General features: G+C 42.1%; 1 protein-coding gene across 32 annotated transcripts in view; it reads right to left on the bottom strand.

Moving 5' to 3' along the window:
- LOC113037086 (protocadherin alpha-C2-like) overlaps window positions 1–25,761 on the bottom strand; it is a 208,589-nt gene that overhangs the window by 17,877 nt on the left and 164,951 nt on the right. Inside the window, exon 1 of one of the 32 annotated variants that reach the window (XM_026193865.1) lies at window positions 22,237–25,073. The exons of 26 other annotated variants lie outside the window; for them this stretch is intronic. In XM_026193865.1, the coding sequence (XP_026049650.1) occupies window positions 22,237–24,615 (2,379 nt within the window). In that variant the 5' untranslated portion in view covers window positions 24,616–25,073. 5 more of the 32 variants (XM_026193926.1, XM_026193771.1, XM_026193817.1 and 2 more) reach the window with 5 other exon arrangements.

The following is a 25,761-nucleotide window of genomic DNA, read 5'->3' as shown; positions in this document are numbered from 1 at the left end:
AGTAAAGGGAAAGAAAGATACAGTGAGTGAGAGGATTTGCACCTTGATATACAGACTCAGTGTTTACTGTGAAGGACAGACACACTTCAAATTTTTAAACCGTGAATCATCAAACATTGTGAAACACAGAAAAACAATATGTAGTCTACCAAATATTCAATTAAAAATGTTAACACCCATTCACTCAAATAACAACACAATCCAGAGAAGCAATCCACATTGTCATACCAAACCATTATCAAGATGCAACACCTAAAGATAAGGAATGTGAAGATGAAAACTATGTCCATTAACATCATGATGAAAACAATTTCTTCATCCTAGCAGACAAAGTTAGACTAAGAGAACTAACCAATCACAGGGAGTGGCACCATGCAATATATTTTTAAAACATCACAGCCCCACAGCCCCACTGCTAAAACACTGCCGAAGAGAAAACCCTGAGAATTTTATTTTTATGGTGTGCTTCATTTAGTGTTAAAGAAATCTAAAATAACAAACACAGAGATCAGACCACAAACACACCTGAATTGCTGTTGCATCTGGCATACTGAGACGCCGTACAAATATCTGGCTCTGTCCACTGTGACTGGTGACGTAGCCTGAACCCCAAGTGCCACTATGCGGCCGTCCAGTGTTGTAGAACATAAAAGTGTCACTTCCTGATGTGGCAGTCAGGCATGTCTTGTAACAGTATGTTTTGGTGAGAGACCCGTTTCCCCGCACTTCAATATAATGTGGTTCCACTTTGAGGTCACGTCGCAGGGCCACATTGTTGGCTTGCTGCCCTCCACCTGCAGCTCTTGCTGCGCCCCCACCTCCAGCTGCTGTAGCGCCTCCTTCTGGCACATTTTTCTTGGACACACAACAAGGGCAACAGGAGCCAGGCTGGGTACAATAGGCATGGCATCGCACAATTGCCAGCACAAAGATAGTGACCAGGAATACAAAGGTTGTGGCACTCAAGGCAATGATGAGGTAGATAGTGACACTGGAAAGCTTTAGGCCACTGTCAGCTCTGATGATGCGTTTGGTTTCAGGTGCCAACTTTGGAGGGGACTCCAACACATGTACATAGATTGTAGCGGTGGAGGAGAGTGGGGGTAGTCCATTATCGCGCACCAGTACAGTCAGAATGAAGGAGGTGGAGTTATCTTCTATGACACGCCGTGTGGTGCGGATCTCACCTGTGTACTCATGCACCTTGAACAGATCAACATCTGTGTTGGTCTGCTCCAGGGAATAAAGTAACCAAGCATTCTGCCCAGCATCACCATCCCATGCAGTAATCTTGCTAACCAACACTCCTGCTTCAACGTTCTTCATTAGTGTCTCCATAGTGCGGCTTCCATTGGCAGGTGGGTACACTATCCTGGGCACATGATCATTCTGATCCATAACGTAAACATAAACTGTGGCCACACGACTGAGGGGAGGTACACCGTTGTCCTGGGCTTTAATCTGAAAGTGAAACTCTCGCAGCTTCTCAAAGTCAAAGGCTCTCAGGGCATAGGCCTCACCTTTATCAGGTTTGATGCTGACATAGCTGGCGATAGGGATGCCATGGTTGTTGTCATTGAGGACGGTATAGGTGATCCGTGCATTTTCTCCAGCATCAGCGTCTGTGGCCTTAACAATACAGAGAGATGCACCAGGAGCATTGTTCTCTGTAATATAAACAGTATATGACGTTTGTTCAAAACGAGGTGGGTTATCATTAACATCTGCAACATCCACTTTAAAGGTCATCTGAGATGACAGGGGTGGTGTGCCTCCATCCACAGCATTGACTGTGACATTGTAGGATGAGATGGTTTCACGATCCAGGAAAGCTGATGTGACAATAGTATAGTGATTGCGGAAGGACTTGATCCTAAAAGGCAAATTGGGCATGATCTCCAGGGTTACTTGCTTGTTTGGTCCAGAGTCACGGTCAATCACACTGATCAATGCTACCACTGTGTCAGCCCGGGCATCTTCACGTACAGGGCTGGAGAGTGAAGACAGTACAATCTCAGGAATGTTGTCATTGACATCCAAAACTTCTACAACTACTTTACAGTGTACTGCTGTGGGGGCTGGCCCCTTGTCCATTGCCTGTATATACATTTCATAAGAGGTTGTCTCCTCGTAGTCTATGTTGTTTTTTACCCTAATTTCCCCTGTGTCTGTGTCCATAGAAAACATCTGTCTGACTCTTTCTGGCGTGTAACTGCTGAAAGAGTAAAAAACCTCGCCATTTAAGCCATCGTCGGGATCTGTTGCATTTAACTTGATTACAAGTGCACCCTTTGGAGAGTTTTCAGACAGTTTTACTTTGTACACAGAGCTGTCAAATGTGGGCGAGTTGTCATTAGCGTCGAGCACACGGACATTAATTTTGGCCGTGCCAGTTCGCTGTGGGGTGCCTCCATCCATTGCTGTCAGGATAAGCTGATGAGAGGGCATCTGCTCCCGGTCAAAGGACTTTTTGAGAATGAGCTCAATGTGCTTATTATTAGAGAAGGCTTTAATTGCGTCTAGAGTGAGGTGCTCGCTTGGGCTGAGTCGATACTGCTTCACAGAGTTGGAGCCGTCATCTGCATCCTGAGCGCCTTCGATGTGGAAACGAGACCCGGGCACAGCGGACTCGGACACCTCAAGCTGATATTCATCTCGAGGGAACTGCGGCGCGTTATCGTTCACGTCCAAAATCTCAACCTCCACGTTGTGCACCTCAAGCGGATTCTCTAATACTACCTCAAGGCTGCGTGAACAGGTGCCACTGAATTCACAAAATGTCTCTCGGTCAATGCGGTCACTCACCACCAGTTTCCCAGTTTTGTGGTTTATGGTGAAATATCTCCGTCCACTGTCCGATGTAATTCTGATGCGTCGAGTGGAAAGTTTTCTTAGATCCAGACCCAGATCTCGGACAATGTCACCTACCAGTGCTCCGTTCTCCAGCTCCTCTGGAATGGAGTATCGAATTTGTGCATTTGTAAGGCCACTGAGTACGACGATAACCAAATATAAAGAAAAAGGCACATTCCCTTTTACACTGTAACAGCATCGCGCCGTCACAGCCATCGCAGGCGGGCAGAATTTGCGGACGGGTTGGAGAAATCTTTCCGCCTTTTCAGCTTACTGTTGGTCCCCACCCGCCTCATTAAAAACGAGGGAACAGACCGCGCATAACTCCGACTATGTGCAGGATAAAAACCGCATCTTCACAGGTGCCTGCATGAATGAAAATTTTTCCTCCGCATCCATATTTTGCTTTGTCTGTCTGAGTGGTGTTATTAAACGAATCTATCCCTCTAGCAAGCCTGTCTCCTTTCACAGATGCCGCCTATTGCTCTCTCTCTCTTTCTCTCTGCGATGTGGCGATGCTGTCTGTGGGCAAAGGGGGAGGGCCAGCTTCTCGCTCAAACGACGCTGACTGCATTTCAGCACCTCCGACAAAAATAATCAAACACCGTCTAATAAAATTAAACTTCAAAAGACCAGACCTCGGTAGTTTTATCGATATGTCTAATCTACAAATCAAGATAAACCTGCAGCGGCATCTGTGTACTGATTTCGAAGAAATGAACAGAATCGTTTTCCCTCTTTTTTTGTGAGTGCCACCGCCCTTTTCATTGTGTGCTGGGAAACTGATTTATGAAGCAGCCTGGAAATTAGACTTCCTCGCTGATGCAAATCCAGAACAACACAAAAACGCTTTACTCCAACGAAAAGAGATGTGTTTTGGAATAAAAGAAACACATAAATGCACCAATTTAGGAAGGGATCCACATAAAGGTGTGACACAATATTAAGTGTATTTGTTCAATATAAAGAGGGCTTTATTAACTCCAGTTTTATATCACAGAAAATACAGTGGGGGTAAGAGGAGGTGACGGGTAAACTGACCACGATTTGTCTTTTTAACCCCGTCCTAATCACGTGTTAAGTGCTGCGAGACAGGTGACTTCTGTCAGAACAAACACATTTCTGTTCCTTCATGATACCACTCTGCCCTTCAGTGACAGCTGACAATGCTTTGCACTTTAACACCACAGCTGCAGAGCCATTAGAACTGGTTCAGTCCCACATAAAAGAAAAAGCACATGACATAATAACGTTGTTAAATGGTGACCAGACTAACCGGGTCACAGGCAAATGCTCCAGATGTTAACCTATTCCACATCTGCATAAAGACAAGGCAGGGCTTTCCCCTAATAGGCAGTACAGATGTGAAGCACTTAAAGCGTTAGAAGGATTCTTGTCAACATGCACGTCTTCCCTCGGTTATCAGCATCAAGTCCTCAATTAATAGCGCATAAATCTTGCAGCTACTAAAACGCTACACCAAGTTAAGTTAAGTTTCATTCATTAAATTAAATGGATTAAATTGCGCATGTGTAGCAGGTGGTAACGTTAACATCTTTTGCGGGGTGCCCTTAAATTACTTTGCTAGCTCGATGCTCAGTAGCGCAGTTCAATGCTGCATATTTTGGTATCGATCCAATGCCAAGTAAACAAATGTCAATACTACCAATAACAGTACTGAGACCGATATTTCTAACCTATAAAGGCAATTTATATCGGGAAGAGCAGTGTGTATTTTACGTGGTGTTTTTTTTAACCCACATAAGCAGCCCCTTACTGAGCTTAGAAGATGAGAAGTATCGATCCTATCGCGCTAGTATGGATCTGATACCAATACCAGTTGGAATCAGTATGATATTTGGCTTGATCTGCTCACCTCTGGTTCCCAGTATACAAGTTAACTGAAGCTAACTGGAGCCTTGGGCCAAACGCGAATCAAAAGGACAGACAGTATTGGACGCTTTTGTCACGTGTTTGGTTGACGACTAACAGAGATTCGTGTTGAAACGTCCTGGTGAAGCCCACCAAGAACAAAAGTAATTTTCAGCAAATTCGGTGATGCATCCAGTAGAGTACCGATATCTAAAAAGTGCTAATGTGATCTGTTCACACTCTTTAAACACTAACTTGTGTAAAGTTATTCGTTGTGACGATTTGGCCTTGTGAAACCCCGAATCCTCTTCAACACGGCCACTGGGCCAAGATGAGCGTCTACCGCCCACATAATCTTTTCTCTTCCTTGGTGCTCTGCCACTGTCACCCACGCCTGGTCTGCCCACGGCGATGACAGCGTTTGGCATCTCGGGAGACAAAGAGAAGACAGTGACTCACTGGGATGCTGCTAGTGGATGAACGGATACAAGGCGACACGAATAGGTGGCATAATTGGAGAAGCAGGCAAATGTTATGTGCGAAAGTCAGACGTTCTGTTAAAAAATGTGTTTTCACATTACGTCATTTGAATATTATTATTTTTAGTGCTAAATCCTTCGTGGATTTCTACATGTGCATTATCAACAGAGCGAGCAGCATCACTGGGTTTATATGGGTCTGCCACACTAACCGTGACATTTAGCAGATTTTCCCGCTGGGGTGTTTAAACCTTCGAGTCTGGCAATGATACAAAAATAGAGAGAGACGACGTTTATCTTATAAACAACAAACACAGAGCTGAATTTACACGTGTTCTCTGCACAGATCTTTTACATTCCTTTCCGCCCTCCTCGCTATTTTTCCCAGCGCATTTTTTTTTCTACAGCTGTCTAATACTCATTCCTGCTTCATATACGCCCATCTGTTTCAGCGTTAATTGCGTGCCTCTGAGCTCTAGATTATTTCTTTCTTTTTTCACTCAAGGGTGTTGCAGATAAAGTTATTAACAATGTCCCACCTGCAAACAGACGCCTGTCACGCCTAAACAAATACTGATTTCAAAGCGCTAATTGGCTCATTTGTGTTTCCCTTTACTGCAGTTTGCGCAGTTTTTTTTTTAAAAATCACAGGTTATCAAAGGTTCGGTTCTCATCTATTTTTTCATTTATTTCTCCTTAAATATTCACACCTTCTGCAATCTCCAATCTGGACTGTCTCAAGCTGCGCTTTTGTCCGGCAGCCGCTGTTCCAGCTGATGACTGGCTGAGGGAGATACTGGGTTCTTACGCGTTTCGTGACGTGCAGTTTTCAACGTGCGAGCTTGTGACAAGAGAAATATTCTGACTTTGCCTTTGTTCCTTTTATTGCAGCAGAATATTAAGAGCCCCATTACATCAATTATGCAAGATGATCATGATATTAATAACATTCTCTTCAACCTCATTACTACTGTAAGCGGGTACTCTAAAAACCATTCATATTACTTGCCCTAAGAGTTTTTTATATGGCACACCCCATTTTAGTGAGTTAGAGCTGACAACAGAGACCCTCATAGAAAATGGTCATAATTGGGCAATCATTAAGTATAAGTCCTTGCATCATTCCCTCCGTGAACACATACAAACAAAGGCAGTCATTCCAACTTAAAGGGCATTTGTGGCTGTAGGCATTTATAAGGAAAATACCACTGTATAATAACATGGCTGTGTCTGAAGGGATGTCAGAAGATCTGTTGATCTGTCTGTTCTCTCTTTTTTTTTTTAAATGCCAGAAAAGTATCATTGACAATATGACCTTACTAGAAAATCGGTGCATGCAAACTCTTAGGCCTACCTAGTGGTTCTCTAATAGTGGTTCTCTAATAAAGTTCAGGACATTGTAATTGGAAAAATTCAAGTTTATTCTCACATTTAGATTCAGGTGCTTAGAATTTCACTGTAAAATTTTGTATAACCTTTTATTTCTTAGGTGAAGGACATGTGTGTGTCAATATCACCTAGTATAACTGCTTTGCTATGCTCAACTGTGTTATGTGCTAACTGTTTTGCTTTGAAGAGAAAACTCCCAAGAAGACAGTGGGAGTCCTCCCTATCCAGCAACAGCCCAGGTGGGATAATCAACTGTCGTAACTGAAGAGATACAGAGAGTTGTTTTGTGAGGGTATAAAAGAGGAGCTGAGAGAACCCAAAGACAGAGATCTCATGACAGAGATCTCACATACAACTGTGATGTTGTATGTTTGTTAGCTCTCCTGCATGAAGCAATTAAAAAGCTTGGCCACAGCTGATCGCATTGCAGACTTTATTAACAAAAAATTCGACCATAATGCTCCCCAGTGTAATGCCACTGTGAGAGAAAGAAATCCTAAAGTATTAAAATCTATGTTATTCTGGGCAAATTCATATGGTGCAAAGCTTTGCTTTGAAGTCTCTTTGTGCAATATGACAGCAGTCACACTGTATTAGTATTTGCAGACGGAGACAAACACTTATAAGATTTTCATTTTTCTTAATGCTTCTTCACATAGAAGGTGAGAAGAAAAAATAGAGCAGATGTCTGTCATGAATTTTTAAAATGTTCTGAAATAAATATGGCAAACTGCTCTTTTAAGAAGCCTTTATACACCCTTAACACAGAGGAAGTGAGTAAAGGAATATCTTGTTCAACTGATTAAATTAAAAAATAAAAGAGTATATTTAGGATATTTTTCACATTTGCTGTCTTAGTAAAAAAAGGAAGGTTAAAAGGCAAGGTCATTGGTGATACACATTTAAACCTTCCCCAAGCGGAAGAGGAAATCTGGGCAGGAGGGAATAGAGGTGGAAAAGACAGTGAAATTGGTCCCTCTGTTGGAATACACTGGTAGTACAAGGGTAGGACACGTGACTATCGCCCCACCGCCCAACCCCAGGCTTTTTCATTAAGCCAAAGCACTAGAGTCTAATCCAATATATGAGTGTGCATGTGTTTGAGAGAGAGGGAGGGAGCAAGGGCACAGATGTCAAGCTGCAGTGGCAGTCATTTTCTTTATCATTTTCAGTATAGTGACCTCAATGGAAAAAAGCAAGCTATAAAGCCAAGGCACCCTGCAGAGGTAAAATGAGATATAGCAATGCAGAGAATGCCAATCTCACACATACATAATTAAAAAGATTTCAAAATACACATACGCGCACAAACACACACATGCTTATGCTGTGTGTTTTTTATAAAATGCAAAAATGCAAAAAGCAAAGGCTGATGAGTGCTACTGCTGAATATATGGGCTTATCACACTGTGACAGAGTTGAATTCTCATGCTTTCTCTCCCCTGTGCTCAAGAACTTTCCCATTATAAAATCTTCAAAACAAAGGTCCCATGATAAGCCAATCCTCTTGCTCAGGTGGACACAGTAAGTGCGTGTAAAAGGCATTCTCTGGGTATGATCCCTTGTGTACCTTTTTCTAAAAAATAAAGGGTTTGAGAGGACACCAATCCATCCCTGTGGGACCCTCCAAGGGTTCTTGGTTGTCCTGATTCAGGCTGTGCATAAATCAAACAGATTTTCCTTGTGGCACTGAACAAAGCTATCAGAAAATGCAGGCAGGCTTTGGATACTTCCCTCTCAGGATGCCCTGGCTTTCCATCCTTCCCATATGGGAAGGATGGAAGCCATGGTTCTGAGCATGACAAAGCTAATCTAACGACAGTGAAAAACATCCAAATGCCACTAAGAGGGAGCATGTGGGGAAGATGGGTTAGCGGAAGAGGGTGAGTAGGGGAGGGGTGGTGATAAGTTCTTCCTTTTATCTGTGACCAATTGTAAGCTTGTGATGTTCTCAGTTAGCTGCAGGGCATTTATTATATGTGCTTTTTTTTGTCCATCACATCCTCACAAACTCCCGTTTCTTTTCACCATCTCACACTCAAGGCTCTTGTCTGTGCTGCTGCATGTGACTTCCTTCAAAATCCTGTCCTATTTTGGAACAGATTCTCTAATCTCACACACTTTTCCCTCACTCGCTTTGCTCCCTAATTTTTCTGACTAGGCATTTGTGCTGCAGAAGCACTGCATCTTTGGACTGCATCCTTCCCTTTCCTCTGTCTCTGTTTCTCTCAACATATCCACCATGTTTGCTTTGTGCTTGCATCTACGTAACACATGCTGGGAAGGATGCCTGGGTGGGGGCGGGTGTATACTGGCAGCTCGCTGGAAACAGACTAGTTCATCCTTTCATTATGGCTCAAACAGTCGTCATGGTAACCACAGATGGCAGCACTAACCTCACTCTGTCACAAAGGACACACCCTTGCAAAGGAGACAAACAGGAAGTGCTACATAAGATGTATGTCTGTGTGACATACAGACAAAGAGAGAACAATAAAGAACAATGAATGAATCTGTGCTGGTCAGTCACCCTGTGTTATAACTGAGGTGAGGGCATTTCTTTGTAATGCCTTCTATCCAACTGCTGAACTCATCAGGCATGAGTTGTTGTCATGTTGCAAGCCATAAATGCTTAGCTTCGACAACGATAATGTACTTCAAAATCAATAATTTAATAGATTTTGGAGCACCAGGGAGTACAGATAAATGTTCTGATGGTTGCCTGGATAAAAGCCTCTCCTCCTCATCCTCAGCCTATGCCCCAACCAACCGATTTAGCTGTGATTGACACTAGGTGTTGTCGGCCCCGCCCAGCCGCAGAGCCGAGTTGGGAGGGGGGGTTGAGCCTAGCGGAGCTGATACCTCGATCGGTACTGAAGCTCCCTGCCGCTACTGCCACTGCAACGAGTAGCGGAAAATTACCTGCCCCTCCCCCCATCTCTTCCTCTCTCATACACATTCACAGAGAGCTGCAGCATACAGAGCACACAAGCTAGTGGATTCCTTTACCGCAGAGAGACAGCTTCAGACATTGTGTGAATGTGTGTGTGAATGGGTGGATGACTGTGTATAGTGTAAAGCGCTTTGGGGTCCTTAGGACCAGGTGAAGTGCTATACAAATACAGGCCGTTTACCGTTTACCATTTTTTCAGGATCCACGTTGTGCAGAGAGTTTGTGCATATAGCAGAGACTGTGTCGCACACAGAGCAACGCAATCACAAATCCCAGGTTAAGTCACATAGCACTGTCATATTTAAATCACACGCTGACCCACTTATAAGTTGCACAGGCCATACTAGTCGCTCACAGTATTCAAATTGTGTCTAACAGATTTGAAAAAGAGGGAGGGAAAACCCTGGATCAGTCGTCTTCACGGTGAGCCAGCCAACGAACGGAGTTTTGACAGATCAGGCCACGCTTGTTTGGGCTGAACCACTCCCTGAAATGAGGTCATACCGTCTCAGTGACTCAAAGGATCACGGATCCGGCGTTACACAGTGTACTACCAAACGTAACCTGCATTATCTGAACATATTCCACCAGTTTAAAGCAACAGCGATATCAAATGCATACAAATGTCACGAATAGATGTAAAAAAATCTAATGGGATCAAAGAATACGAGGCGCTTCTTTGCTGCTTGACACGAGCTGATTAGGGCTCTGTGCAAACATTATGGATGTTTATGAAAATATATTAGATCGTATTTGCAGTGCTCCACATGTCTGCAAAGATGGACAGTAATTCTCTGATTGTTCAGAGAAGAGGAAGAGGGGGGGAGGGGAAAGAGGATCTTGCTTCATGAGTATATATACTATTGTGTATATACACAGTTAAACGACTATCTATTATTAAACAAACTATCACAGTGGCCTATAAAAGCATAACTGTGTTTAACAGTTCATCGAGTGCAAGTGCAGAGCTTGACAGCTATAATATTAAAGCAAGGAGGCATGACAGCAGTATGAGGGCAATAACACATTGCATACTAATCCATTAAAAAGTAGCCATATTAATTTTTCAAAATATTTAATAAACAATTGATTTGGGTATATTGCAGCGACAGTTTGAATACAAACAGTGGAAAATTAAGAGCTCTAATGGTTGACAGAGTGACTGACTGAAATGTCTGAGACAGCCCAAGAGAATTAAAGGCCATGCATGTCTAGAATTCTCTGTGGGTATTTTTACTTACATTGACTTTTGTTTAACCTCCTCTCTTGACAATGCTAATGCAACATTCTTATAGATTATTGAACATAACAGACGATTAGTTACAGTTATGAGTAACACCCGTGCTTTTGCTGCTACCAGTCTAATTGTCAACTATGGAAAAGGCTGACAAATCCACTAAGGCATCAGATTCAACAGCAAATTCCAAAAGTAAACATCTGTGTGGAAGTGTGGAAGTTTGTGGATATTTATAGACAAAAAGTGAACAAAATGCAAAGAGAGCTTAATGAATTAACTGCAGGCAAGAAAACAAATGCCTTGATTAGACCTATCAGTTCAGTGCTGCTGGTGCAGGCATACATTACTGATGTGATTCAGTTGTGTTTATGAGAACTTACATCCTTATAACTTGCCATTGACATTTCTGCTTCTACCTGGCATGGCTATTTTTGGGCATGTTAGCATCAGCAGAGGCAGCTGTAACACTTAGTGCTTAAACTTTGATGTCGGTGCAAATAGAACTATACAGAGTCCCTTTCCTGTAGCTGTTAGATCTAACTACTGTCTCTTTATTCTCAGCTAAAGTCTTCTTATTCTGGCATCTCATTTTGTAGCAACATCAAAGCCAAAAATACTATCTGAATAGTAATATCATGGCCTGACTTCATACATTCAAAAAATAGTTTTATTGATGATGAATAGTGCTAGGAGTGACAGACTTTACCTGTTAACTGCCTAGCAAAAACAGCAACAACAAAAAAACAAAAAACAAAATAAGACACCTCATTGGAAAAAAACCCCAAAACATTGAAACTACACTCTGGAAGCAGATATTAAGTTCAAAACTTCTTTAAGCATTATGTAAAGATGTAAAGAAATAATATGAGGCTAATAATAATCTATATCATCATAAGAAAATAGCGACATTTCCATAAAAGCATCACCCTTTTCGATCTGTTTGGGTAATGCAAAATCATGAAATCAAAATGCTTTTGATTTGAGTCTATAGCCAAATCTTAATTATAGAAAAGCCATAAAGCAGGACAGGGTACATCTTCAAATGGAACTAAACTGAGTGGAATAAAAGTAAATATACACACAGAAGCAGGAGTTACTGAGCTAAACTGAATTTCTAAATAGTATTAGCTTAGAGAATGGCTGCAATACAGTTTGGAGCCACTAGCGGCAGCACTGAGCTCAGTGCCGGTCAGCTCTGCTCTGCTAACCTGGTGTTGCCAAGCGAAGAAGTTTTTAAAAATGTCACATACGAACTGTATTCGCGCTCACGGAGAATAGTTTCTCTGCATGACAGAAAAAAGCAGTCGCGTTTCTGCTTCATTCAATTCCTCCGATAAGTTTTTGTTTCCTCTTTGCTTCCATTAGTAACCGAATGACCACGAACTATGATGGATTATCAGATGATTGCTTCAGACTTGTCAGGACAGTAACTCATCACAACCACCTCTGCAAAATCACTTTCTACTCCAAGAAAACAGTAAGTGTGTTAAAACTCTCTTTGCTCTCTTTGGTAGCAGCGAAGTCTCAAATAAGCATTTTTTTTTTCAAATCAAAGCTGTTTACGGCATATCAGTTGTCTTATGTTTAAATAGATTTTTGATCCCTTTTGCAGCTGCTGTGGCTATCTGTCTACCTGTTGTGAATGAGCAAACAACGTTAGAAATGACATTTCAAGCTCCATAGATTGTGAATATTGTTACTATTGTTCTTCTGGCTAGTTTTTCGTAACATGGGTGCTAGCAACCGATTTAGTAAAAGCCCACGTCGGTAGCGGAGACTATGATATCATTGTTCACGTGTTTTGTTATGGATAAGGTCCTGCTAGATCCTGATCCCGTAATTTCTCGTGAAACCCCTAAAAACTGTGGCAAAACCAGTATTAAAATGTATATGGTCAGTGAACGCTCCCTTCGTACCGAGTCGGAGCACTGCATTAAGAATGGAGTGAGTACACTGAATGTTATTGTTGTGCTGAGATTCCACACAACACCAACAGTAAAACTTCCTGTATCCACGTTAGACTTCTTCGGCTCTCGTGAGCTTTTAAACGAATTCCTTCTGCAATGCAATGTAGTCTAACTGCTTAATTTACTCTATTAGTCTATTTATGGTCTTTGTATTAACCAATATAATAATTTTTTTTTTAAATTTCTAATGTTTTAAATGGCTATGTACCCCAGCGTAGGGTGATGCAGTAAATATTGCAAAAGAGTTCTAACGGGCGCCCATGATTTCAGCACCAAGGACAGTGCTCATAATAATGTCTCATACCAAACGCCTTCAGATAGAGCAGTAAGCGATTTTAATACTCGATTTTATATCTTACCTTCTCTTTGTTAGGTAAAGTTTGAGTTCTTGTAAAAGTGTCTCCTCCGTTAATACTGATCAGTTCTCCATCTACAGGTGGAAACGGGGCGGGGAAAACCACTACGTCACTCTTGAGTGTGTCTGAGCTGAAACACACGTCATACTGCTGAGTAGCTTTAGAGTAAGACCAGCTCCCGTCAGGGTGGGTGGTGATCATGGGGGCGCTGTACCTGCTGAAAGTGCCGTCTGTCCTGTGGCATCTGACTGCTATTAAAGTGATGAGGCTGAGCAGAAAGATGACGGACACCGACACAATGGCGATCAGCAGATACAGGTTCAAATCCGAGAAGCTGTCCTCCTTTACAGGCACATGTCTGAACTGAGTCTGGATTTCAGCCGTGCTTTCAACCACCACCACATCAATAGACACAGTAGCTGACAGGGAGGGTTCTCCGTTATCAGAGACCAAGACCACCAAGGGGTGAGTTTTGAGGTCATTGTCACTCAATCTCCTCTTAGTCCTGATCTCCCCGGTGCTGGTTCCGATCCTGAACAAGTTGTTTCCTTTGGGCTCAGACAGGTGATAAGAAAGCAGCGCATTGTATCCAGAGTCTGCGTCTACAGCCCTGATTTTTGCCACAAAGTATCCCGCTTCAGCAGAATAGGGGATGTTCTCACTGTTAACGGAGCCATGCTCAGAATATGGCGCGAGGATTGTTGGATTATTGTCATTTTCATCCAAGATTAAAACGTTTACAGTGACGTTGCTGCTGAGTGGGGGAACACCAGAGTCTGTGGCCTGAACTTTAAAGTTGAAAGTTTTTAACTCCTCGTAGTTAAACGACTGCAGGCTGATTATATCTCCAGTCTCAGAGTTCACGTTAATAACTGACCCTATAACATTGGGTTTGTTATTATGTATGACTTGAAATGTTACTTTTGCATTTTCGTCAACATCAGGATCATCTGCACTCATGCTATAAATAACAGCGCCGACTGGACCGTTTTCTTTTACGAAAATGTTTATCACAGGATCTGCAAAACGCGGTGCGTTATCATTAACGTCAGAAACGTGAACCGTAATCACGCTCGTGCTGGAAAGAGGCGGTAGCCCTTCATCTGTCGCCATTATTGTTAAATTATACTGAGAAGCCCGTTCTCTGTCTAGAGTTCCGTCTACGACTAAAGAGTAATGATTCTTATATGTGTTCTTAATTTTAAAGGGCACAGAATCAAGTACTCTAACCTGAACGATGCCATTTTTGTCTGCGTCATAGTCCTTCACCGTTAAAAGCCCAACCATTGTGTCTAGGGGTGCATCCTCCCTCACCATGTTGGCTAAAGATGTAACTGTAATTTCTGGTGGATTATCATTAACATCTGTGATTTCAATGAGAACTTTACAATGAGATGCTCTTGGGTTTTGCCCTTTGTCTTTCACTTGGACTCGAATTTCAACTGCACTGTGTTTTTCGTGGTCCAGCTCCCCATTTACTGTGATCTCCCCTGTTATGGGATTAATGGCAAATTTGTCGACATCGTTATCATTGTCTTGGTTAATAAAAGAATATTGTATTTCTCCATTAAGACCCTCATCTAAATCTCGAGCATGCACGGAAATTACGCTTGCACCGCGCGGCGTGTTCTCGACCACTGTGGCTTTGTACAGGGGTTTGTCAAATTCTGGAATATTGTCATTGACGTCTTGCACATTAACGGTGATGTATAACGTGCCTGATTTAGGAGGTTTTCCTCCGTCTGTAGCCGTCAGTGTTAATTTGATAACAGCCTGTTTCTCGCGGTCTAAGGTTTTATGCAGTGCCATTTCAGCAGACATAGTGGGCTCTCCAACATTCTGCACATCCAGTGTGAAATGCTCATTTTGGCTCAGCTTGTAGCTCTTCACTGAATAACTTCCGACATCTGCATCAAATGCCTTTGGGAGAGCGAATTTTTCACCAGGAAACGCTGACTCGGAGACGTTCAAAACAACCTCCGGTATCCGAAACAAGGGCGCATTGTCGTTTACATCCAAAATTTTAACCTCGAATCGATATAGATTCAGCGGGGAGCTCACAATGGCTTCTACTTCCAGTGAGCACTTCACATTTCGAGAACATAGCTCCTCTCGGTCTATTCTGTCTTTCACCAACAGTACTCCCGTCTTAACGTTTACTTGGAAATACCTCGTATTAGGTCCTGAAATTTGAAAACCTCTGGCTTCCAGTTCATTAACATCTAGATGTAAATCCTTTGCCAAATTTCCCACACTGGTACCCGGGCTCGACTCCTCCGTAATAGTATACACAATCTGTGCCGCCGCTTCACTCCATATGTAAAATACAGGGGACAAATAATAAATCCAGTTCCGGAAAATAGTCCCTTGTAGCATTTTCGTCATATCCTACTAACCAAGTTAATTAGACAAAAAATCACGCAGACGGTAACATTGCGCGATAAGAGTACGTCCAGTCTATTGCCCTTAAATACAGGGAGGATTTTCTGCTACTGCTGTGACAAAGAAAGAATTACAAACCCACTGTAAAGGGAGGAGCGTCGAACAGACCCCCCCCCCCCCCCCCCCTTTTTAATCGCCATGAGCTGTTGGCGACATCTTGTGGTAATCATAAACAATAAAAAAAAAAACAGCATAAAAAGAGATGCTGAACGCATTGAGGGTTTTATTTGGAATAACATTTTGATTTACCACCTGCTAAAAAGACAGATATCTATCTATCTATCTATCTATCTATCTATCTATCTATCTATCTATCTATCTATCTATCTATCTATCTATCTATCTATCTATCTATCTATCTATCTATCTACCTACCTACCTACCTACCTACCTACCTACCTACCTACCTACCTACCTACCTACCTACCTACCTACCTGAAGTTAATATGTGTTGCAAGATTTTTTTTCTAAGTAAAAAGCTGATACAGGATAATTTGGGAGGGAAAAAAATCATTCACCTTTGTGCACTGAATGTGTCAACATTCTTACCTTCTCTTTGTTAGGTAATGTTTGAGTTCTTGTAAAAGTGTCTCCTTCGTTAATACTGATCAGTTCTCCATCTACAGGTGGAAACGGGGCGGGGAAGACCACTACGTCACTCTTGAGCGTGTCTGAGCTGAAACACACGTCATACTGCTGAGTAGCTTTAGAGTAAGACCAGCTCCCGTCAGGGTGGGTGGTGATCATGGGGGCGCTGTACCTGCTGAAAGTGCCGTCTGTCCTATGGCATCTGACTGCTATTAAAGTGATGAGGCTGAGCAGAAAGATGACGGACACCGACACAATGGCGATCAGCAGATACAGGTTCAAATCCGAGAAGCTATCCTCCTTTACAGGCACATGTCTGAACTGAGTCTGGATTTCAGCCGTGCTTTCAACCACCACCACATCAATAGACACAGTAGCTGACAGGGAGGGTTCTCCGTTATCAGAGACCAAGACCACCAAGGGGTGAGTTTTGAGGTCATTGTCACTCATTCTCCTCTTAGTCCTGATCTCCCCGGTGCTGGTTCCGATCCTGAACAGGTTGTTTCCTTTGGGCTCAGACAGGTGATAAGAAAGCAGCGCATTGTATCCAGAGTCTGCGTCTACAGCCCTGATTTTTGCCACAAAGTATGCCGCTTCAGCAGAATAGGGGATGTTCTCACTGTTAACGGAGCCGTGCTCAGAATATGGCGCGAGAATCATGGGACTGTTGTCATTTTCATCCAGGATTAAAACGTTGACAGTTACGTTGCTGCTGAGTGGAGGAACACCAGAGTCTGTGGCCTGAACTTTAAAGTTGAAACTTTTTAACTCCTCGTAGTTAAAAGACTGCAGGCTGATAATATCTCCAGTCTCTGAGTTTATATTTACAACAGAGGTTATTGGAATACTTTTTGAAAAGTCACTGAGCAGGGAATATGTCACTTTAGCATTTTCCACTAAATCAGGGTCGACGGCAGTAATTGTTGATATAATAGCTCCCACTGCACTATTCTCTTTTACATATACATTAACAACAGGTTCTGAGAATAAAGGGGCATTGTCATTCACATCAGAAATGTGAACAGGAATAACACTAGTACTAGAAAGAGGTGGAGTGCCTTCATCAGTGGCTATCATGGTTACATTATATTGAGAAATACTCTCTCTGTCTAGAGGCCCATCAACTGTTAATGAATAATAATTTTTGTAATTTACCTTGAGTTTAAAAGGCACCACCCCAAGAAGTTTAGCACTGGTGAGTCCATTACTGCCCCCATCTTTGTCTGTTACAGTCACCAAAGCCACAACTGTACCTATCTCTGCATCTTCTTTAACTGGGCTCATAAGAGAAGTTACAGTGATTTCAGGCGTATTGTCATTCACATCAATTACTTCCACTAACAATTTACCATGCGTACTTCGTGATGGCGTACCTTTATCTCTTGCCTGTATACGAATATCATATGCTGTATTCTCTTCATAGTCTACTTCTCCTACTACAGTTATTTCCCCCGTGCCTGGGTTTATTGAGAATAAAGCTTCTGGTTTGAAATTTCCCCTTTTAATAAACGAATACAGTATTTCACTGTTTATTCCCTCATCTAAATCTGTGGCACTTACAGTGACTATAGAGGTCTGAAACTGGGTATTTTCAGTTACCTGGGCCTTATACAGAGGCTGACTAAATACTGGAGAATTATCATTTATATCCATAACATGCACAACTATCCTTAATGTTCCAGATCGGGGAGGTTTTCCTCCGTCCAGAGCTGTTAAAACAAGGTGAATAACAGATTTTTTCTCTCTGTCTAAAGATTTTTGCAGTACTAATTCAGCAGACTCACTGTGCTGTCCGCCGCTCTGCACGTCCAATGAGAAATATTCATTTGGACCAAGCTTGTAGCTTTTTACCGAGTTGCTGCCCGTGTCTGCATCGTTTGCCACTGGGAGCAGATATCGCTCCCCAGTGGAAGAAGACTCTGAAATATTTAAAATTTTTTCATTTTCAATAAAGGATGGAGCATTATCGTTAATATCAGTAACCTGCACCTCTATGCGATGCAGATGCATCGGGTTGTTCAGAATTGCTTCTACGCTCAGGGAACATTTCGCAGTATTTGGACAGAGCTCTTCACGATCAATCCTATTGCAAACATACAGAGCACCAGTTTTTAAATCCACGTCAAAATGTTTATTTGAGTTCCCAGATACAATTCGTAAGTCCCGTTTTTCCAGCTCGTTAACGTTAATGTGTAAATCCTTTGCGATATTTCCAACCACCGTTCCTTTGTCAACCTCCTCGGCAACGGAGAACGAGAGCTGCGCTGCAGACGCGTCACACAAACAGAGCAAAGCTATGATTTTTATCCACATTGTGAGTCTTTGTCCTCCACGCCTCGTCGCTGCCACACAATGAACGAAATAATAATTTCGGAACATATCCACTTCAGAGGTGACTAACAGAGAAAGCCGTTTCCGTCTTGTGGCAATTTTTCTGTTTTTGACAAAGCACTAGTGGACTACGGCAGACTCGCAGGGAGAGGAGGAGTCTGGGGGAAAAAAAACCCAACAAAAAAAACAAAACCCTGACCCATAAATAAATTTATGGCCTCGAGCGACACCAACTGTTTGTTTGGTCCAGATATGTATGATATTTACCAAGCATAAGAAATATTAGTACATGTGTCGTAATTGGATCTTTGAAACGGTATATTTTGTAAAAGTAGACAAAGCAGTAGAAAATATGAATGTAAAATTCACAACATATTGTTCAACTTTTTATAACAAACAATAACAAACGGTTGGCAAAGAAATGATGGTCGATGGTCAGTTCAGCACCATAGACAGCGTACTCAGTACTAAGTCATTTAGGAGCTCGACTCAATCCTGGCTTTAAGTACCATTCAGTAACCGTTTCATAAGCTGTGTGCTAAAAAGTGCTATACAAATAAATTTGCCGTATTACGATTAAATCAAAGACCAAACCCAGTCTAAGGTTATGGTGAACTCACCTTCTCTTTGGTAGGTAAAGTTTGAGTTCTGGTAAAAGTGTCTCCTCCGTTAATACTGATCAGTTCTCCATCTACAGGTGGAAACGGGGCGGGGAAGACCACTACGTCACTCTTGAGTGTGTCTGAGCTGAAACACACGTCATACTGCTGAGTAGCTTTAGAGTAAGACCAGCTCCCGTCAGGGTGGGTGGTGATCATGGGGGCGCTGTACCTGCTGAAAGTGCCGTCTGTCCTGTGGCATCTGACTGCTATTAAAGTGATGAGGCTGAGCAGAAAGATGACGGACACCGACACAATGGCGATCAGCAGGTACAGGTTCAAATCCGAGAAGCTGTCCTCCTTTACAGGCACATGTCTGAACTGAGTCTGGATTTCAGCCGTGCTTTCAACCACCACCACATCAATAGACACAGTAGCTGACAGGGAGGGTTCTCCGTTATCAGAGACCAAGACCACCAAGGGGTGAGTTTTAAGGTCATTGTCACTCATTCTCCTCTTAGTCCTGATCTCCCCGGTGCTGGTTCCGATCCTGAACAGGTTGTTTCCTTTGGGCTCAGAGAGGTGATAAGAAAGCAGCGCATTGTATCCAGAGTCTGCGTCTACAGCCCTGATCTTTGCCACAAAGTATCCCGCTTCAGCAGAATAGGGGATGTTCTCACTGTTAACGGAGCCATGCTCAGAGTAAGGAGCGAGAATTGTTGGATTATTATCATTTTCATCCAGGATAAAAACGTTGACAGTCACGTTGCTGCTGAGTGGAGGAACACCAGAGTCTGTGGCCTGAACTTTAAAGTGGAAAGTTTTTAACTCCTCATAGTTAAAAGACTGCAGGCTGATTAAATCTCCTGTTTCTGAATTGATGCTTACAAATAAATTTACTGGGATACTGTTTGAATCGCCTTCTAGCGAATACGTTACTTTAGCGTTTTCATTTATGTCGGGATCGACTGCATTGATAGTATAGAGCCGAGCACCAACTGGTCTATTTTCTTTTACATAAATATTAATTGCAGGTTCAGCGAAACCAGGCGCATTATCATTGACATCAGAAATATCAACATTAACAACACTGGAGGCCGATAAAGACGGGGTACCTTCATCGTTAGCTATAATTGTGACGTTGTAAACAGGCCGCTGCTCTCTATCAAGAGTTCTGTCTACAACTAAAGAGTAATAGTTTTTGTAATTTGAAATCAACTTAAAAGGTGTGGAACCAGCAAGTTTACCGCGAGTCTGACCGTTTTTCCCTCCATCTTTATCAGTCACTGTCACCAAAGCGACAACGCTTCCTATTGCAGTATCTTCTCTGACAGGGTTCATGAGTGACGTCACCACAATTTCTGGGGCATTGTCATTTACATCAACTATCTCAACCAATAGCTTCCCATTTGCTCTTCGAGGTGACGGACCTCTGTCTGTTGCTTGCACATGAATATCATATGCTGACTGTGCTTCATAATCCAAATGACCCTTAACTGTGATTTCACCAGTTTCGGCATTTATAAAAAACAAATCAGCTGGATCGAAGTTTGCACGTTTGACAAAAGTGTAAATTACTCTCCCGTTGTCCCCTTCGTCTAAGTCTGTGGCATTGAGTTGAATTACTAATGATCCGGCTGGAGCATTTTCATTTACACGTGCTTTATAAAGTGTTTTGCTAAACATTGGTGTGTTGTCATTTGCATCCAGAACATGGACTATAATTTGTACGCTTCCGGTGTTAGGAGGTTTGCCTCCATCTACAGCGGTCAGTGTTAGTTTAACGACGGCTTGTTTCTCTCGATCCAAAGCCTTCTGCTGCACTAGTTCAGCGGATGCAGTGTGTTCTCCGCCTCCTTGTATATCTAGAGAGAAGTATTCATTTGCACTCAGCCTGTAAGTCTTTACCGAATTACTGCCTGTGTCTGCATCAAGAGCCAGCGGAAGCAAGAAATGCTCGCCCGCGGGTGAAGATTCAGAAATGTTCAGTGAAAATGATTTCTCTACGAAGGCCGGCGCGTTGTCATTTAAATCAGCAATCGTGACTTCGATGCGTCGGAGCACCATAGGATTGCTCAGTATAACCTCCAAGTTTAGTGTGCATTTTATCACGTTTGGACAGAGCTCCTCGCGGTCTATTCTCTCATTAACATAAAGATCCCCTGTTTTAAAATTAGCCTCGAAATATCTCTTACTGTATCCAGACACAACATTTAGATTCCTCGTTTGCAGGTCTCGAACATTGACGTTTAAATCCTTTGCGAGGTTTCCAGTCACAGTCCCTTTGTCCACCTCTTCAGAAACAGAGTACGATATCTGAGCCACAGACCAGCCAGATAAAAGCAGGACGATCGGCAAACACAGAATTTCATTATTCCTTATACTTCCCATCGCTGTTTTCAAAGACGGAGACGCAATTCAAATTATTTTCATCTACAAAACACCAAAGAACCAGCCAACGTGTAAAAATTTATCCTCTCTGGTTTTCTGCTTTTTATCGCCATTCCTGTCCTTCGCACAAAGCACTGCCACCCTGCTGACGCTTCATACGTAAAGGAGGAGACTGAAAAATCCCAGCTTTCTTAAACATGTGGTCAATACCGACCCCATGCGTTACAAATTAGATATGACTATGGTTTAAAAATAGAGGAGCACAACCAGTATGTTTTATTATCAGATGCAGTTTTACTGACCAAAGAGACCCTTTAAACAGGCTGACAACACATAATGAATAACTCTGTTAAGATATAGAAGAAATGTGAAGAATTACCATTAATTCCTCCAATTTCACTAAATAAAACAGGGCGAGATTATTGTACATAGAATAAAACAAAAGAAAAATCTTAACATCAAGCAAGTTTAACTGTTACACTGCTTAAAAACCCAAGACGGAGCTCTGGTTGATTTATGTCAGTTTTCGTTAACAAAAAAAAAAAGAAACTAGGGTATTGTCATCCAGGAAACTTTTTTAGTTTTTAGTTAGGAATCTTTAGTTACCATTGTAATTTCTGACAGTTCATTTTTTCAAGAATAGAATAGAAGTTCAAGAATAGAGACTAATTTTACACATACTACAGATAGGACGTTTTAAAAGGAAATTAGACAAGGAATGTGTCCATTTGTTTGTGTGAAAATCTGTAGTATGGACTAAAAGACTAAAATCAACTCACCTTCTCTTTGTTGGGTAATGTCTGAGTTCTTGTAAAAGTGTCTCCTTCGTTAATACTGATCAGTTCTCCATCTACAGGTGGAAACGGGGCGGGGAAAACCACTACGTCACTCTTGAGCGTGTCTGAGCTGAAACACACGTCATACTGCTGAGTAGCTTTAGAGTAAGACCAGCTCCCGTCAGGGTGGGTGGTGATCATGGGGGCGCTGTACCTGCTGAAAGTGCCGTCTGTCCTATGGCATCTGACTGCTATTAAAGTGATGAGGCTGAGCATCAAGATGACGGACACCGACACAATGGCAATCAGCAGGTACAGGTTCAAATCCGAGAAGCTGTCCTCCTTTACAGGCACATGTCTGAACTGAGTCTGGATTTCAGCCGTGCTTTCAACCACCACCACATCAATAGACACAGTAGCTGACAGGGAGGGTTCTCCGTTATCAGAGACCAAGACCACCAAGGGGTGAGTTTTGAGGTCATTGTCACTCATTCTCCTCTTAGTCCTGATTTCCCCGGTGCTGGTTCCGATCCTGAACAGGTTGTTTCCTTTGGGCTCAGACAGGTGATAAGAAAGCAGCGCATTGTATCCAGAGTCTGCGTCTACAGCCCTGATCTTTGCCACAAAGTATCCCGCTTCAGCAGAATAGGGGATGTTCTCACTATTAACGGCATCGTGCTCAGAATATGGAGCAAGAATTGTTGGATTATTATCATTTTCATCCAAGATTAAAACGTTTACAGTGACGTTGCTGCTGAGCGGAGGAACACCAGAGTCTGTGGCCTGAACTTTAAAGTGGAAAGTTTTTAACTCCTCATAATTAAAAGACTGCATGCTGACTATATCTCCTGTCTCGGAGTTTATATTTAAAATAGATGAAACTGGAATGTTTTTAAGAGAACTATCTAACAGTGTGTAAGTCACCTTTGCATTAACATCTAGATCAGCATCGAAGGCATTTACTGTATAAATTACTGAGCCCGTTGGACTGTTTTCTTTGACATACACATTAATAACAGGCTCCGTAAATCGGGGTGGATTATCATTAACATCAGAAACATGAACAGTAATGACTTTGTTACTGGACAGAGGTGGAGCTCCTTCATCTGTGGCTGTAATGGTGACATTATAAACAGAAGTGGTTTCTCTGTCCAGCGGTCCATCTACAACTAAAGAATAATCATTTTTGTAGTTGGACTTGAGATTAAACGGAACAGATCCAACTACCTTACAGCTGGTTACACCATTCTTCCCTCCATCTTTATCACTTACTGTAATAAAAGCAACAATAGTCCCCAGTTCAGCGTCTTCTTTTACCGGTGTCATTAGTGACGTCACTGATATTTGTGGGGGATTATCATTCATATCAATTATCTCTATCAGTAATTTAGCTTGTGCACTACGAGGAACGGGACCCTGGTCCGTTGCTTGTACTCTGACTTCATAAGCAGGCGTCTCCTCATAATCCAATCCACCCTTCACTGTGATTTCTCCTGTTTCTGAATTGAGATCAAAAATATTTGATGGATCAATATTCCCTCGTTTGATGAAGGAATATAAGATTTTACTGTTCATGCCTTCATCTAAATCTGTGGCATTTAACTTGATAACAAGTGTTCCGGGAGTGACATTTTCTTTGACACGCACTTTATAAAGCAGTTTGCTAAACGCGGGAATATTATCATTTACATCGATTACATTCACATGTATTTGTAACGATCCCGTTCTTGGAGGTTTTCCTCCATCTACAGCGGTCAGTATTAGATTGATTACTGACTGTTTTTCTCGGTCCAAAGCTTTTTGCAGCACCAGCTCAGCAGACACACCGTGCTCTCCGCCGCTCTGCACATCAAGTGAGAAATGCTCATTTTGACTGAGCTTGTAGGTCTTCACTGAGTTGCTTCCTATGTCTGCATCCACGGCCACAGGGAGAAAATATCGCTCTCCCGTTAACGATGATTCAGAAATATTTAAGTAATACCTGCTTTCAAGAAATGCAGGTGAATTGTCGTTTACATCTAATATATTAACCTCTACGCGATGTGCAGTCATTGGATTGCTTAGAAAAGCTTGTAATTTTAAGGAGCATTTTATAGTCAGTGGACAAAGCTCCTCTCGGTCTATCCGCTCCTCAACTAAGAGATTCCCACTCCGTAAGTTAACGTTAAGATATGTCTTACTGTAACTGGAAACCACACGTAGATCCCTGTTTTCTAGTTCCTGTACATTGATGTTTAAATCCTTTGCGAGATTCCCCACCACTGTGCCTTTGTTCACCTCCTCGGAAATCGAGTAGGCTAACTGCGAAGCAGCCCAGTGCCAAAGACAAAGAAACACAACAATGCGAATCCAGACGTGTTCCTCCTTTGGTAGAATATACATTGTTGATCCACAAAAAGAAGTGAACACAAGTGGACATTAATCCTCATTCGAGATACACCCGAAGCGATAAATGACATAAGGAGGTCCTGCTCTCATCGTCACAGCACCTTCCGCGGGTGTGCAATGGCCGATGAGTATTTCATTTTTTCCCGTGCAGGGAGGAGTTTTAACTACACAAATACATTTAGGTCTATGGTCTCCTGCGACATCATGTGGTGATAGACTGATAACAAAACACAATAAAGAGTACTAAATTCCTGTTAAAAATTGTGAATATTGAAGTTCAGTATAGAAATAAAACATATATTATTTCGATTGTAAGCGAGAAATCTGGTTGATAAAAAAAACTCGCTATTTCCGTGACTAAAGGAACATCTGTAACATTATGAAAATTCAACGTAAATGATTACTTTGATTCGAATTCCAGAAATAGTTATTCTGTATTAATATGATTTTTTTAAAAGAATGAAAGGAAAATGTTTTGTCTTTTAGTGTATGAAAACACAACATCCATACGTCCTAAACAGGCAACGTACCGTCTAACACCACGGACAGCGAGTTTTCACCACATTCAAGCACAGTCACTGAACATTACAACAAAATGACAACTGCTACAAAAAGTCAACGTTTAAGGCTCAGTCACCATGGCAATCAGCGTAGATCATAAAATGTCACTGAAACGTTATTCAGCAGTCAAAAGTAGCATATTAGCATAGTGCCACGAACCTCTATCACTCAGTAATAAATGAACCGTTTATGTAAATACAGAAGTGATAGAAAACATATAGGCATTTAAAGCCTGGTAAATTTACATGCACCATGTCACATTAAAAAAAGAACAAAAGAATTAAGAAAATGCAAGCATGTGCAAAGAGAGGAGGATTTTCACTGCCTAACTTCAAATGGTATTATTGGGTGATGAATGTGAAACAACTTAGAGCTTGTTACCTACTGCAGCAGTCAAACCCATTTGGTCCCAAATAGAGACGGAAGTTAATGGCGGTATTTCTCCTTCAAAGGAGCTGTTTGACACCAGCCACAAACTTACCCATCCTATAATTGCAAATGCAAAGATATTGTGGTGTAAATTACAAAAGCCGGGTTGTTGCAACTTTATGGGGGAATAAAATAATTTTAATTGGAGGG

This window comes from Astatotilapia calliptera, chromosome 2, assembly GCF_900246225.1.
Source record: "Astatotilapia calliptera chromosome 2, fAstCal1.2, whole genome shotgun sequence".
Lineage (NCBI taxonomy): Eukaryota > Metazoa > Chordata > Actinopteri > Cichliformes > Cichlidae > Astatotilapia > Astatotilapia calliptera.
This window is presented reverse-complemented; position numbering and strand designations above follow the sequence as displayed.